Consider the following 17,200-nt stretch of genomic DNA (forward strand, 5'->3'; position numbering starts at 1 on the left):
AATAGTGAGTGACAGAGCAAGACAGCAACAGATTTAAATACGTTTAAATGTCTTGTCCGAATCACCCTTACTTACTCTCATTCATCACAAAACAATGAATTATATTCCAGAGGCGATTAAATACTTTAACTTTCGGGAAAACATGACTGCGATCATAAGTACCTATGCAGGGTGGCATTATATCTGTGATTGGGCTGCATGAAAAATGTATTACAAATTACAACAACAATTTACCATGTTATTTACAGTCGTCGAAATGTAAGAGGCCCGTTTGGACAGCTACAAAATGCAAGGGATGACAGCTGGTGTCAAATCAAAATCATAAAAAATCTCAACAATAAGCTTGTAACTTTTGGTTCTTTAAAAGTTCTTTTTCCGTTCGGCCGTTAAGAAATAAGCGAGATTATATTACCAATCTTTTTATGTATTTCATCAAATAAATCAAGAGTAAATAGCAAATTTGTGTAGCTGTCCAAAAGGGCCTATTATATTTCGACGACTGTAGTACAGTTCGGTCCAAACAACTTGATAATTCCTGAAGTTGGATGCGATTACATTTTATTGCTTATCCAACTAACCAACGGTCAAAAACTAACTTTGAAACAATGATTAGGTGATTTGTTAGTTTGACAAGGAACAAAAGTGCATTCGCCGCTAACTTCATAACTAGAAACTTATTTGAACCGAACTGTATCTATCTCTAGTCGTGACTCGACCACTTACATTACAAACCTCCACCCCGTACAAACAACAACATCACCTATCTATACCATCGACAACTAAAGGTAAGCATCCACGTTTTGGCATCGTACACAACGGACGCATCACATTCAGTAGGTATTCTTTATTTAGAAGTCCACAAAAGTGTGTCCACTTCACCGGCCATTTCTCCATACATTTATAACAGTCTGTTTAGTATGATACCGATATTTGGATGCTTACCTTAAAGCCACTAAACACAGTCTCAATCACAACTCCGTCTTCGTATGTAGACTGCAGAGATCGTTGTAGTCACAGTGGTGTATGGATTCGTGGAAGTGTTCCAGTAATTGTTGAAGTGGACATAACTCTGAGTCACACATCGGCAGTTGTACTGGTCTCTCTTGGTGTAATGTCAATACTTTGTCTCCGTCTTTGCATCTGGAAATGGAAAGTATTGGTTAGTTTGATAAATAAAAGTACTTTTAATGAATATGAGAATCGATATGTATATAATATAATAATATGTATAACAGATTAGGTAGGTATATTGAGGCGGCGAACAGCTGAACACTGATTGGATGAGGATAGCCGAGAGCAGAGTTGTGGCGCTCCTTAGGAGAGGCCTATGTACAGGTTGTACAGTAGCGGATGTTTACGAACTGGTGTCTTTATCACCTTTCTTGTCTGTCTAATGTGTGAATACCTTTGAGTTTTGGCCACTCCTATTACTGCCACTTCCTATGTCTCAATCGACAAATTGTTGTTAGTCTCTATTCAAAAAATATACATACTTCGAAAAACTTACCTGAACAACACAAACGCTAGGTTGGCTCCAAAACTATCTATTTTGGACATGCGCCACGGCCGGCCTACGTCCATTCGGTCGCCTCTCAGATGTTCTCGAGGCTTGTACAGCTGCATGTGAGACAGGAGCTTGAGTAGCGTTCCTGAGTGGGCGAATAGGAACGTTGCGTTGGGGGATTTGGTGTCACTGCAAAAATAATTTTAGAAATGTAGAGATATTGCTTATTGTGACGTAGGTAGGTATATTATAAAAAACGATAATGCTTTTTAATTACGAATGAATGGATTAGGTATTTCATACCTAACAATCGGACAAAATTGCTACCATTTTAGGAAATCCAGAGATAATTATGTATTTATTAATTATTGTGAGCGTAATGGACATAGAAACAGGTCGATAGTTTTCAACTTCAGCAGCCACTACACGCTACACGTGTCCGTTATCGAGGTAGATAAACATCACTAAGAATATCGCGATTGGCCATAAATAATATTGGCGCTGTGATTTGTGGAACGCGCATTAAACAAGTTTATCGACGTCGATGACGTACCCGTGAATAAGATGAATAACATTAGGTTACCTGAATATTTTAAACATGGTCTTGATAGACAGACACGCCTGTCGGTAGGTGAGCTCGCGCCCGTAGCCGTCCACCCAGTAGTGCTTCAAGTCGTGGTAGTACTCCAGTTTCTGGAAATTATAAGCAAGTTATAATACTAAGCATTATTGTATACCTAAGCATAAGCAGCATAAGGAAATTTATGTTAAGTGGCGTTACCGAATTATTCTTTTTTAATAGCATTTCATATACCGCTTATCTAGAACTCCTGTTTTGAAGATGGTCCAGAAATTATCATTACATAGTCCAAACCGAAATTATAGCTTCTACTCTTTATTCATTCCTAAATTTATAACTACCTACCTGTATATCGGCCCGATCAAAAGCAAAGCACCACGGCGATATGAGATTCTTGTGCCATGAAGTTTCAAATCCACATATGGAGTACATTAGATTCACAGCATCTATAATAAAAACAAAAAGTAGGGGAATAAGTATATTAAAATGTTAAAATCAAGAATTGTACAGTCAACAAAAGAGATTCACTCCAGTGCCTGAATGATTCTAGACTCATAAGTAGGTAATAAGAAGAAGACAGATGAACTTAAGAATAGCTTACAAATTCAGTATACAAGCTGTATTGACCAAGAGTACAAACCAAAGCTCAACACATAATCAAGTCCCAGTCTTTTAGAAACACTGTCCAGAGTTGTGTTCATTTCGTCACTAGTGATGTAGTTTTTAACCTCCTTGTAAGTGTTTGTGTCATTCTTAACTTGCTTTAACCATTTGTCACAATATTTGTAAAACTGAAAAGTTACGAACTCAATGAAGTGTGAAAGATTATCAGCTAATAGATAAATAAAAAGACAGATTCATAAAACCTAACCGTAATATTTCACCTTATAATAAAAGTATAACTTACTCTCAACACAGGATCATGTTTTGGGATGGGGGCATATTTGACCTCTTTAGCACCATGCTCTTTAAACAGTCCAATCGCAAAACTTTTAGCACTCTCCTCAGCCCTTTGAGTGGCTGTGTATCTGAACTGAAAAATTAATATTAAGTATAAAATTATGTAGATTACCCTTCCAGCAGTAGGGATGTGATAGGTTGTAATGATGATTACCAGCTTTGGTATGACACTACTTTAATGGTTTTTGTTTTTCAACTTTTTATGGTGCGTGGCTTATTTAATAATAGGTATACAAGGTGTTGCCTGTGCTATTAAATGATAGCAGGTTTATAATTAATAGATCATATTATTTAATGTTTGTTGTTGTTAATGAATGAGAATGAATTACTAAATCGATTATCCACAACTTACATGGAATGTTTTATTATCAAACTTGTTTTTAATGATATTTGGGAATCTCTTTTTAATTCGTTCACCGAGTAACATCATTTCATCTTTACCTTCAGCTGTAAGGATCTTTGCGTCTGTTGGTAAGATGTCACTTGACCAGTCCTCAAACCTTTGTATTTGCTCTTCTGTTAGGTCTCCTAGAAAAAGTATAATATTATAATAATTTATAAACAATATAGCTCATCCTTCTGAAGTAAAAATCTTCAGACTAAATTTAAGCATGCCTATTTGAAACTTATCTAACAGGTATCTTGCATGACAATTATTCAGAATTTATTTAACAAGTTATTAGTAAAACTATAACTTACCATGTAAAGACTACATTTTAGTTAAGAAAAAATTTAAACAATTTATCAAGTTCAGTATCAAGTATTAACCATACCTTTTCCCAACCTATGCCTTGTCACAATTTCATCCCTCAAATTTTTTAGAGTGGTTCTCGATCCATGAATATCTTTTGGGCTCGGCAGTCTGGTACCATGTCGAGTGACCATCCATATCTTTGCTGCTTTACAATCTGTAATGATTATTATGTTTGGTAAATAAAAAATACTAAATGGGAAACTGGACCCAAGTGTATAGTTTTTGTGTCCTACATCATAATCCACTGCTGGATATAGCAATCGATGATGATGTAGGACAACACTTCTCTTCTTATGAAAATAAAATTCTTGTTGAAGGAAAACTTGCAGAAATTACCTTAGTTGTAACCTCAAAGTTGCAACTTCAAATGTATATAATATACTTAATTATTACATACATAAAGGATGTGTCTACATGTAAGGAACATACTGAAAATGTACTCACTAGGATATTTGATCTTGGAATCATCTCTGTTATATATAAATCTGTACGGAGTGCGGGTGGATAAGTGATTCAAAATATCCGAAGTTTTTCTCGTTGTGACGGTTTGACAAAATAATACTAACAAAGAAATTGATAATATTGACCAAAACATTATTTTCGTTGCAATTTTGTTGTTTTTTCGGACTTTTCTCCCTAGTTTTTAGTAATTTTTTTAAATTATTATTTTGATTTGTTTACCAATTTTATTAGACATTAGACGTCACGTCACTGTCACTTTGTCCCTGTCATTTGATCATTTGTCAAAAACCGGAAACAGATTATCATAATCTGTGTGCTGTTTTTTAATCCTTCCTCCTAGGGTCATAAAACCCATAAAATCCTTCTTGAACATTTGAAGGACTCTTTAACTTCTTATTTGCATATGGCTCCGATATCTCCGATATTGATAGAAAATAATCTCTATTTAATATTTTTGTACAGAGGAGGTACAGAGATAGGGATAATAAACACAGATTATAATTACAAATATATTCAATGACAGTGACATTTGTTAAATTTGTGATTGTGTGACATGTGAATTGAAATTTAAAACTTAAAAATCTTTTTTTTTAACTAAGGAAATAACATTTGCTCATAACTTTTATGTTGAATAATCGAAATAAATTGTAACAAAACTTCTCACACCTCACGATACTCCTCTTATGTGTTAACATTTGTGAAAAATAAAACATAACCTCAACACCATTACCATGGCGGCAGCTTACGGAATTCATGTGGGTAACAGTTCGGCTTGTTTAGCTTCATTCAACAACGGAACAGCTGCCGTCATCGCCAACGACGCAGGAGACAGAGTCACGCCAGCAATTCTTGCCTTGAACGGCACAGAATGGGAGATTGGATTGCCCGCGAAAGCTGGTCAACCTAACTCCAAGTCCAGTATCAAAAACAATAAACGGCTGATAAACTGCGACTGGAATGAAGACGACCTCGCGTGCGTCGAAGGAACCTCGTCGTGTAGCATCATCAATGACGAGAGACTAGTAAAGTATGAATTTACTACCAGTGAAACCACAGTCTATGCCACTCCTGATGATATAGCAACTAAAATTTATGCTAAGCTGTTCACTAATGCCAGTCACTCTATGAGGACTGAAGGCGATTTGAAGTTGGTGCTTGCTGCACCCCTGCACTGGCCAGAGAGTAGCAGGCAGAGGCTGGCCAAGTGTGCAGAGTTGTCCGGCTTTGATGTTGTTCAAGTGATCAGTGAACCAGCTGCAGCCCTGTTGGCTTACAACATTGAAGAGTCATCTGAAGATGTGAATGTACTAGTGTACAGGCTTGGAGGGTCCACATGCGATGCATCAATTGTCAAAGTCTCTGGAGGCTTCATGACGGTAGAGAAAAACATTTTCAGATCAGATTTAGGAGGACACTGCCTCACAAGAGATCTAGCTGATTTCATTGCTCAGGAATTCAGACAAAAGTGGAAACTGGACCCGAAGGAGAGCCGCCGCGCGATGGCCAAACTGCAGAATCATGCCGACAACTGCAAGCATGTGCTGTCCACACTGAACTCCGCCCACGTCTTCATTGAGTCATTGCTGGATGGAGTTGACTGGAGCCAAAATGTATCCCGTGCAAGATTTGAGAACATTATCTCATCTAAAATCTCCTCTTACATTGAGCCAGCACAAAAAGTGCTTGAAGGTTTTGAGGGGAAAATTCACAAAATAGTTCTATGCGGAGGCAGTATGAAGATACCCAAGTTGCAATCTGCTATTGCTAATCTTCTTCCTGAAGCCGAGTTGCTGTCAGGTATCAACCCAGATGAGGTGATTGCTGTGGGGTGCGCCCGAGAAGCTGGATTGCTCCTGGACTTGCCAGAGTTTGCCCTGAAAGATGTCAACACTGATGTAGAATTCCTGGGTAAAGATATTTATTTGAAATACTTGGACCAGACTGTCCATCTTTTCAAAGAAGGAACACCAATATATGCCCAGAATAGCTGTAGTGTGGAAGTTGCTAAGGATTCTAAAGACATCAATTTCACCTTACATGAAGATCCTGAAACAGATCACTTTGCCAGTGAAACATTTAACATAGAAGAGTTGTGTAAACCTTTTACGGTTAAAGCTACTATACAACACTCCAAAATTATGTTGCAAGTTGAATAAGAAATTAACTTAATAAATATTATTTCTTTTTAATACCATTGACTTTATTTATCAAACAACCTAGCTAGAAGATTTAGATTCATCTTTCATTATTTCATTCACTTATTATAATGAAAGTTTCATAATAATCAGATCAGATTAGAACCACAAAATAAATGAGGTTATTATTCCGAGCTACTCAAATAAATTTTATTTGTGGTCACACTGGCAAAAGCACCTGTTTCTAAATCAAACGTTGCGTTTTCCTGTCATAAATAAGAATTCCAGCGTTGGATTTCGATACTGTGTAAAAAATCATACACTAAAAAAACTATGGGAAAAATAATGGCGCCATTATGAAAAAATATTGTAGGTTTGTAGCGCCTAAAATAAACTATTGCAAAACAAGAAACAATAACTTTTGAATGGTGAACTGAACACTATATTTTGAACTCCTTTTCAGTAACATCATAGAAAAACAATGATTATCAGTTTATTCATCATCTTTAAGAACCATGGAACCTGAAAAACCAATTTTCTCTGATCGTTTGCAGAATATTCTGGCTAGTTTATCTCAATGTAAAACAGTAAGTACCTACCTACCTTTGTACCTGCATACCTTATAGATTGTTAGTGAAACCCACTCCTTTGATTAAATTTAAGCTTACCAATGCTATCTTACGTTGTTTTTATGGCTAACTATTTCTTTAGGACTACCTCCGCGAAAAAGACGAGTGCAAAAGAATAAGAGAAATCAACGCAAGACTAGAAATTGAATTGAAGGAAGCGCGAGAGTTGGAGAAATCGCACAGATACCACTTGCTCAGCTCTAGAGAAATGATCGGAAATCTTCAAGAAACAGTCTCCGAGTTGGTGTATTTGAGAAGAGACATGAAAAGGATAAAAGATGACCTTGCCGTTAAAGACTTGACTATAGCTTCTTTGGAGAAAGTTTGTATTAAGTATTATTCTCATTTTGTCGCTGCCTTCTATAAATTACCAGTAGGTAACTATATTTTAGTAGACTACAGGCATACCCAGGAACCAGGAATGAAATAGGTAGGTAGGTACTAGGTTACTTACCTAGCATAACATTAATTAGGAGTATTAGGACAGATACGGTAGGAAGTTTTCAGTATTATAGTTACGTATCAATCTATTTTTAGGTAACAATATTTTGTTATAGGAAAAAATACAAGCTGCTGAGAAAAATAATGAAAACTTGAACAATATTAGAAATTCTTATGAAAGAAAATTGGAAGATCTGGAAGTTGTTCATGAGAAAAACAGTAAGTACAAAAGAGCAATTCTAATCTAGTCTACCTAACTAGGTCTTGTCATGCATTTCAATTCATTATGTACCTATGTAGGTAGGTAGTGTTGGTAATGCGATGGTAAATTCAACGAATACTTTTACTTACTCGATCTTATTTTATACATTTATCTATTAGGTAGGTAAATATGTACTTACTTACCTAAAACTGTTGTCTTTTCCACCTATAACAAAGAAGTAGGTACCTACTCACCTACTAACATCTTATCAACATTACGTGCCAAGTTGACCCTTCACACAAAAGCCGTACCTAACTTACTCATTTACCTTCATACCTCATCAAGTTATCATCATACCCTCGTTATCTGCAGTGCAGCAAGTGCGCGGTGAGTCGGACACGCAGGTCGCTCAGCTCACGTGCGTCATCGAGGAACTGAGGGCCAGGGTCAAGGAAATGGAGGATGAGCATCGAGACAAGGTAGGCCTTTCATCAGATCTTAGACTTCTACTTAGATCCGATACGTGTGTGTGGTATGGTTGTTCATCGATAGGTGCAGTCTTGATGCGGTGGCTGTCTGGCTGTTCCACAAATCGATGCCATAGCCAGGGATATTATAAATATACCTACTTAATAACTACATAGTTACCTAACTGAATTTCATATCACAGCTTACTCACTCTATTGCTATTTTGTGAGTGACTTTTATCACAGCTTTGTTAGGCATTCTAGCGCATTATAATTAACTGACTAATAGGTACTAACTAGCTATAGTAACCATGTAAGTTGAACAATGCGCAGAAGCCACTTTTTATGTCGCTTGGAAGTGTGTGGCGAGAAGAGACGCGGGTACTTATAAAGAGTTTAAACCGCGCATGATGAGCACTATGATGCTCAGATGGTGGCCTTTCCTTCCGTTCTTCGTTCACGATACAATGTAGACGTGATACCTAATAATATATCATCATCATGTCCTCCACACCGTATCCGGCGACGGCGACTCCTGTATGTTCAATCCGGGTTGTTGTTTTGGTGGGCTCTGATGTGACTTGCAAAGCCAAACTTCGTCTTGAAAACACGACTACAAGGCGTACAGTACAGTTGGCCAGACGAGTTGTACGTGTAGTTGTAGGAGGGCTTCGGTCTGGTTTTCCGTGCTTGGCGTTTTGCATCAAGGTCTTCCAGACGCTTCTGTTCGAAACGGTCCACATTTGTGTGGACGGTATGACGCCATTCTGGTCTACTACGCGCACGCTCCTCCCAACTCTTTGTCGGAATGTTGCAAGCCACAAGATTACGTTTAAGTACGTCTTTGTAGCGCAGATATTGTCCACCCTGCTTGCGCTTCCCGCACGAGAGTTCGGAGTAGAAAACTGCCTTTGGCAATCTACTATCGTCCATGCGTAAGACGTGTCCGCTCCATCTTAATTGTTGCTTTGCAATGAGAGACTCAACTCCAGACAGTTTGGATCGACGTAGGACTTCAGTGTTCGGTATACGATCCTGCCATTTAATTCGCAGAATGGATCTTAAACACTTAAGGTGGAAGGTGTCAAGTTGCTTGATGTCTGCTTTGTAACAGCACCACGTCTCGGCGGCGTACAATAAGATAGGCAGTATTATGGCCTTGTATACTAGTAACTTAGTCTGAAGTTTCAGGTCACGTGAGTTCCAGACGCGTGATTTTAGTTTTCCGAAGGCATTTGCAGCACCTGCTATTCGGGCTGGTATCTCAGATGCAAGGGTGTTATCATTCCTTAACCGACTGCCTAAGTATTTAAATACTGAAACTTCTTCCAGTGCTGTGCTGTCCAAGGTGATATCAGAATGATCCTTGCCACATCCTCTGGCGGGCTGCTTTAGCACTTGGGTCTTACTGGTACTTATAACCAGACCAAATTTGCGGCACGATGAGTGTAAATTGTCCACATACGTCTGAAGAGACTCAGCAGCATCAGCCATTAGGCACACGTCGTCGGCGTATAAAATGTCCATTATAGCTGTTTGGGTAACCTTCTGTTTAGCTCTAAACCGTGACAGGTCAAAAATACTCCTGTCAGTTCTCGAGCTGATCTGGATAAAACCATTACAAGTCCTAGCCGCATCACGCATTACCGAAGCAAAGTATATACTGAATAAAGTGGGGGCTAAGACACAGCCCTGCTTTACGCCACTGGTTACTGGGAAATGGTCTGAAAAGTTATTTTCGTGTCGAACTCTCACCATCATATTTTCGTGGAACTGACGGATTATGTTTAACAACTTTTCAGGACAACCAGCTTTCTTTAACACGATCCACAAGGCTTCACGCGGCACTCTGTCGAATGCCTTTTCCAAGTCAACAAAACACATGTAAAGAGGACGGTATTGTTCGAGGCATTTTTCTTGGATTTGTCTAACGACAAATATGGCGTCAACTGTACCTCTTCCTGGACGAAAAACCACATTGTGTTTCTGGGAGCATACTTTCGGCGTGTTGGGATAGACGGGTGTTAATGATGTGGGCCAAGATCTTCCCAGCTGCTGAGAGAAGAGAGATGCCTCTGTACGATCCGCAATCAGCTATATCACCTTTGCCTTTGTACAATTTACAGATGGAAGCATCTCTCCAATCTTGCGGGACGACTTCACATTCCCATATTTTCAGGATCAGTTCAAATAACCTGTTATTTATGTGTGGGCCGCCATATTTGTATATTTCGGACGGTAAACTGTCTGTTCCAGGTGTCTTAGCATTCTTCATTCTCTTTAGCGCAGCCATATATTCTTCAAAAGATGGGGGTTCCGCCAGATCTTCCACAGTCGGTAAACTTTGAAGAGCGTCTATGTACAGCAGGTCAGTCGTCTGGGCATTTGGATTCAGAACATCCTGAAAATGTTCAGCCCACCGAGCTAAAACATCTTTCTGCTCAGTTAGCCGTTGCGTCTTGTCCTTGCTGAGAATTGGTGCTACCTTTTTAGGTTTAGGGCCAAAGACAGTCGACAAGCTTTCAAAAAATCTACCGGACTGATTCGTGTCAGCGTAGCGCTGGATTTCAGTGGCTTTTTCCAACCACCATTTGTCCTTGAGGGCACGCACTTTCAGTTTAAGACTGTAATGTGCCTTTCTTCGCTCAGAGACATCTTTAGAAAGAAGAGAGCGTCTGTAGTCCACTACCAACTTCCGGATTTCCACTTCGGATTCATCGAACCAGTCTTGGTTTTTCCGCTCTGGTTTTCCTAATACTTCGGTGGCACAGTTATGGAGATTTTCGGCATAAGAACGCCATATATCATCAACAGATGCACCTTCCCCAGTCTCTGGCATATTGGCAACAAAGGCAACATCCAGGTCATCTGCTAGTGAACGGTTGCTGATTAATTTTTCACAGTCTATCTTTGCTGGGTTCTTGTGTGAAGCTCGACGTGGATTTTTCAGTTGTAATCGCAACTTTGATCGAACCATTCGATGGTCGGTCCAGCCCTGGGCTCCCCTCATCACACGGGTGATTAGTACTTCACCGAGATCTCTCTTGCGAACAATCACATAGTCTAAGAGGTGCCAATGCTTAGATCTCGGATGCATCCACGTGGTTTTAAACTTTTCAGGCAGACGAAAGTTGGTGTTTGTGATAGTGAGATCATGTTCGGCACAGACTGTAAGGAGGTCAAGACCATTGGAATTACATTTTCCGACTCCATGACGCCCAAGTACGCCGTTCCAAGCACCATGATCCCTGCCAACGCGAGCGTTGAAATCACCCAGCAATAGGATCTTATCAGCAGCAGGTATTTTGCTGAGGACTTGATTTAGTTCATAATAGAACTTGGTTTTTTCTTCGTCTGGAGAAGGCAGTGTAGGGGCATATACGCTAATCAGGTGGATATACTTGTTAGATGACAAAGGAAGTCTAAGCGTAATTATTCTGTCATTAATGCCTTTTGGTAATTCTTGGAGTTTTTGCGCCAACCGGTTTCGCACAGCGAAACCAACTCCACTAGCTGCCCTCTCAGACCTTGATTTCCCGCTCCAGTAGTAAGTGTACCCTCCACGCTGCTCGCAAAGCTCTCCTGAGTCACTAAGGTGGGTCTCACTAATTGCCGCAATGTCTACATTGTATCTGGCCAGCTCCATCGCAATTAAGGCCGTCTTTCTTTCAGGACACAAGCTCGAATCACTGTCCAAGAGTGTGCGAACATTCCATGTTGCTGCGATTATGTTTTGGGTAAACTGCTTCTTTTTGCGACCGCATTAAGATGGTGAATAGGTGACCGCGGTTTGACACCCATTTTAAAGAAGAGACAGGCTATGTTTAGGCCACCTTTTCTAGGCCCCTCCCCGGATTGGGGAAAGCAGAGCGCTCCCTAAATAGGGCTGCTTTGTCGTCAACTGAGCTGCCGAACTGGTTCCCTGTCTCAATCGGAACACAAAGCGACCATCACCAGAAGACCGCCTACGTGCAGATGCCAACTAAGGTTCAGAATCACCTATCCTCCCCCCACCGCCGGCTCTCCATCGCCGCAGGGCTTGCACATTATCCTCAAAACATGCAGGAGTCATCTGCGCGTGAATATATTATAGTGGACAAGCAGTTGCGCGGGTACAAGTCCACTCCCTCGACCTCGACCTCCCTGTGCAGGAGAATGGCCACATATCGCTAGAAGGATCCCGACATGTGCCCTTTAAGGCACCACTCCACGTGCCTTGCCTCATCGCTGTATGCAATCGTTTATGAAGAACACGTATCGCAACCGAGTAAGGACTTTTGCGCTAAAAGGAGGATCACCCTTAGACTCTCTGCACTAGTATAGTAACTACCAGTGGGCGATGGGGTCGTCACATCCCGACGCCAGACCAGACGCCAGTAGACGCCGTACCGAAGGTATTCTTCTCCGCCGTTGCTGCCGTCTTCGCCCGTATCCCTGGGCAGGGGTCCACGTTATACCCCGTGGAACTGGGTCCCTGCCGAACTTAGCCATCTTCTCACTCCGGCCTACTGAACTGAGAGATGCCCACCCCCGCGACGAGGACGCGTCGGACTGGAATTACCCCGATAGTTGACAGAGAAGGTAACTCTGCCTACCTCGGGGCCGGGTTAATGCCCTTGTATGGTTCCAAGAGCAAAGGCATGTAACAACGTGTACAAGCACCTTACTAATAATATAAGTAAGGTGCTTGTACACGGTGCAAGTAGCTAGTGCATGTTCAGACATTTGCGCGGGTTTTATTATGTTCATCGTAAACATACATCCTAAAAACATGTGCTTGGAAGACGCGAACAAATAGTTTGCGTACGCGTGTATGTAACCTGCATCTTTATTTGCTCCAGCTACATGCACCGTGTACAAGCACCCTAAATGTGGACCAGACTAAGACACCATTAACATTCCAGATGAACATGGTAGTCCTAGAATACGAAGAAAAATTACAACGTGACGCGGCGCAGATCACGCAGCTGCGCGACCAGCACGCCGGCCTCGCGCAGCGCACCACGGCCAACATGCACGCCTACCATCGGGTCTGTACCATTCATCATCATCATCAGCCAATAATCATCCACTGCTGGACATAGGCCTCTCCCAAGGAGCGCCACAACACTCGGTCCTCGGCCTTCCTCATCCAACCACTACCCGCCACCCGCCTAAGGTCGTTAGTCCAGCGGGCAGGAGGGCGTGTATGTACCATTATTGATATCATAATCTTACATACATTATGCTCATGACTGTAATCCCCGAAGGGGTAGTCAGAGGTGACTTGCATTTCGCTGTTCATTTGTATATACTCATGCAGCGCGACCAGCACGCCGGCCTCGCGCAGCGCACCACGGCTAACATGCACGCCTACCATAGGGTGTGTAGCATTTTTCATATACAGGGTGTTGCAAAAAGAGTATGTAAGTATGCTAAGCTAAGGGGATGACTCCAGAGGTTATTCTGAATAACTGTTGTTCTACGAGTTTTGGAAATACGCGATTAAAAAAAGTTCTTTATAACTAGTAAAATGTTACGTTACCAACAAAGTTCCTATGGGAAAGTTTATTTTTTCGTGAATTTTCAAAGTTATTCAGAATGACCCCCTGAGCCTTTCGGCTCAGTATACCTTTTTGAGACATCCTGTAGTTTATGTAACATTCAGAGTGACCCGTGACCCCGAAGAGATGACCCGACAACGTCACCCGATACCTTGTCTCCTGCTGTTCCATCAGTAATCTTGAAAGTTGCACGACGAGACAATCATTATTTTTGGCGCGAACTGTGGACGTCGCCCGCAAAGTCGCCTCATGTACTGTATTTGGATTAAGGTAAGGATTCATCATCATCATGTCCGTAATCGTTGCCTGCTGGACATAGACTCTCCCACGGATTCCCCGAGGCCATTTCATCTCATTTGTCATCCAGCCACTACCGCCAGCTACCTGGCCAAGGTCTCCCGGCCAGCGGGCTAAGGGGCGTTTCACAGTACGTTTTTCTGTTCGTGATCGCCACTCGAAAAATCGTCTACCCCTAACACTCATCAGATTCTTCAAGAGATATTGACAAAATTATCAAATGGTATTTCAGCTTGTAGATTTTAAGGGTCTTAACAGATATAATAAACGATTAATATTCACTTTCATAGATCTGTCTTAAGTAGGTGCATGGACCTAATGAATTCATATTCGAGTAGGCAAATTGGTATGCTAATCAGAAATTGCATAACCAATAGGTTGGTTATACATAAATTACGTCTAAGTTATTGCTTATTAAAGTTTAATAACCCCAAATTATGGAATGATTAACACCGATAGCCAGTCAAACAGCACGTGTTAATGTACTAATAACTAGTGAATCATTAGGTGATATTATGTGATGGCATACGTACCTCTATTTCGTATTTGATTATGGGTGGCTGTAAGAGGAACCTACTTAACATTACATATACCTACAGGGATTACAGGAAGCTGCTATATTATATTACTGGATACGTACCTATACCTATACCTTTATTATAGGCACAGAATAATAACAAATATGTAGGCTAGTAGTTTAAAATATATATATTTTTGATGATACCACGAGCATTTCGTATTCGTATCATATAGTTACCTTGTTATACCTTTCCTGTTAGGTCTGGTAGAAATTATCCATCTAGGTTCTTATTAGATAAATATTTCCCACCACCTCATGTTATTAAGACAGTGAAACTTCTCTATAATTTACGTATAAATCTCACGCGCTTGCCATAATTACGAGAAAAACTACATAACATCCACTCACGCCACACTCTGTCCACCGACCATACAAAATTAGCCCCCGCCAAGCCAATTACACTCCATTATCAGTGCAAACTTTCACTAACTATGGTAATAAGAAAATCTCAATTGCAGCGACTGGAAGAATTAGAGGAAAAATTAAAACAGAGTCAGTTTAAGCAGTATCTTGCTCAGACCACACAGCCTTCCCAGTATGAGAGCCATGTCGAACGGCCCTATTCCGTGAACAGGGATTATGCTGACTGCTCTCTGGATCTAGATCCAGTTCAGCCCACACCGAAACCTAACCAGACTTCGACTAGTACCCAGAATAAGGCGCCAAAAACTAATACACTGCAAGTCACTTATTACGGCAACAAAACCCCGCAAGCTCAAAAGACTGACAAGAAAGGACCATTCAATATAGTGAAGAAACGGAAGCTTTACAATGAAAAAGATTTCGTTGATTTCTAAATAACCATTAGCGTAATAATGCAATTTGGTCTTAGGTATACCTACTTATACTTAAACCTAGCTCTAAGAATAAGAAGCCAAACTGTAGATTGAAATACAAATTGCATGTTTAAATTCAGTTTTCTATGACTTTCACTTGTTTTCCTCGGAAGGAAATGCAAATAGTTGAATAATGTAAACGTGTTTTCATTCAATCAATAGTACCTCAGCTGTAGGCATCTATCTACACTAAATAACTCAGTACGTTTTCCCTTTCGAATAAAATATGCAATGACTAAAATGAGTCTAAATTCATTATTTTTACTTGCCTCTATAAAAGGGTAAAGCCCCAAGTAACACATACTTCTCTCACAAATGTTGATAAGTTAAAAAATATGTAACGCTTATGTAACAGTAATTAAATTCTTAAAAAGATTAACGGTTGTTGTTCTTTATAATGATTCCGCAGCTGCCTTATCTAATATAGCACCTTACAACTTATGATCTTATGAATACGAATGTTATGAAAAGTATTACATGAATTCGTCAGTTACGTCATGGTTGGACCTACATTCAGTTTTGTAAATGCGATACTTTACAGTTACAGCTGTTTACTTCAGATTATCCAGATTAACTGTAACTACTTATTTACATTTTGTAATACACACATAAAAATAAAAATATAGATTTCTTTTACTACCTACTAATTTAAGTTTAAAAGTATGTAAGTATTTTTTTTAATAATTTTCGGTGGCAAGCCGTTATAAGATTGCCGCATGTCTGTATGTGGCTTCAAAATATCAACTCCAATCGGTTAAAATTTGATACTCTCGTTAGCTAGTTAAACTGTATTTTAGTCTTGGTTTAGTTAGTTACTTACCTACTTATTATTTTCCTTGCTTTTAATATTTCCCCACTTTTATTCCAACCGTAAAGCTGTTTTTCCTTGAAATAATTAACATCAACGGAACCTAACAGCTTATGAATTCAGTGTGCACTTGGATGGAATTTTGCAGATTTTATGCAAGTCGTAGATATTTCACATGTAATTCTAGGCTTGGAATCCAAACTCGGTACGGTCTGATTCCCTTGTTCATGATAACTATCAAATATTTTCAATACCTACCTAGGTAGGTAGGTAACAAACTACATACTTACATACCTACTACGGTCTACGTGTTAATGCTACACCAGAGTTATTTCATTACGGTAACACATGCCTAATAGAATTCACCAATGATGATGAAACTAATTTGTATGAGGTTGCAGTTGCAGACTGCCCCGTACCAATTGCCAACACAAGGCCACAAGGGCCCATTTCAGACCTATTGAGTACTGATGACCTTAACATGCTATGTAAAGCAGGGCATGATTTAAATACAAATCAAATTACCTATTCATCTACTTAGTTCCGTGGACTAAACTCCCACATTTTCCTTTCTACTACTATAATAGTGAAAGCAGCTTAGTACCTATATGCTTAAGTATATATATGTACCTGCCTATTTGTTCAATGTTATTAATAGCATTGAAAGTCAGCCATCGAAGGCTCGGGATAATAAAAGTTTTCCCATCGATGCAAAAACGAAAGAAAGCGAACTGATGGTGCAACGATCTTGCGGCTGCAAAGTATGGGTCTTGTAAATGGTCGTTATCTGCATTTGATATAAAAGTGAAATCGAAAGTCAGCATAGTATATCGACTGTAAGCCACAAGATTGTTAAATTTTGTACCTATCTGCTTAAGAAAATCTAAGAAGAAGCATACCTTTTTCTCACGAAAATGCTAATTATAGGGTACCAAGTTAAGAGACAATGGTATTCAAAAACAATGTAGGTATTAAGAATCCTATAGAAATAAGTAAGATGTA

General features: G+C 39.9%; 3 protein-coding genes across 3 annotated transcripts; 2 read left to right on the forward strand and 1 right to left on the reverse strand.

Moving 5' to 3' along the window:
• Window positions 1-898: 898 nt before the first annotated feature.
• LOC119693619 (multiple inositol polyphosphate phosphatase 1) lies at window positions 899-4,447 on the reverse strand. Its single transcript, XM_038117444.2, has 9 exons — window positions 4,243-4,447; window positions 3,818-3,952; window positions 3,397-3,572; window positions 2,992-3,117; window positions 2,725-2,875; window positions 2,430-2,530; window positions 2,088-2,197; window positions 1,508-1,693; window positions 899-1,140 (listed from the first exon to the last, which is right to left on the reverse strand). The coding sequence occupies exons 1-9, from the start codon at window positions 4,391-4,393 to the stop codon at window positions 969-971; spliced, it is 1,308 nt and encodes a 435-aa protein (XP_037973372.2). The 5' UTR covers window positions 4,394-4,447; the 3' UTR covers window positions 899-968.
• A 388-nt stretch (window positions 4,448-4,835) lies between these two features.
• Window positions 4,836-6,449, forward strand: LOC119693704 (heat shock 70 kDa protein 14). The gene has a single exon (XM_038117964.2). It carries the CDS (start codon window positions 4,992-4,994, stop codon window positions 6,414-6,416), a length of 1,425 nt encoding a protein of 474 aa, XP_037973892.2. The 5' UTR covers window positions 4,836-4,991; the 3' UTR covers window positions 6,417-6,449.
• Window positions 6,450-6,760: 311 nt separating this feature from the next.
• LOC119693705 (GRIP1-associated protein 1) lies at window positions 6,761-15,769 on the forward strand. Its single transcript, XM_048623604.1, has 6 exons — window positions 6,761-6,982; window positions 7,107-7,346; window positions 7,582-7,684; window positions 8,040-8,146; window positions 13,039-13,164; window positions 15,013-15,769. Exons 1-6 carry the CDS (start codon window positions 6,911-6,913, stop codon window positions 15,349-15,351), a joined length of 987 nt encoding a protein of 328 aa, XP_048479561.1. The 5' UTR covers window positions 6,761-6,910; the 3' UTR covers window positions 15,352-15,769.
• Window positions 15,770-17,200: the final 1,431 nt, after the last annotated feature.

The sequence above is a fragment of the Plutella xylostella genome, chromosome 10 (assembly GCF_932276165.1).
Source record: "Plutella xylostella chromosome 10, ilPluXylo3.1, whole genome shotgun sequence".
NCBI lineage: Eukaryota > Metazoa > Arthropoda > Insecta > Lepidoptera > Plutellidae > Plutella > Plutella xylostella.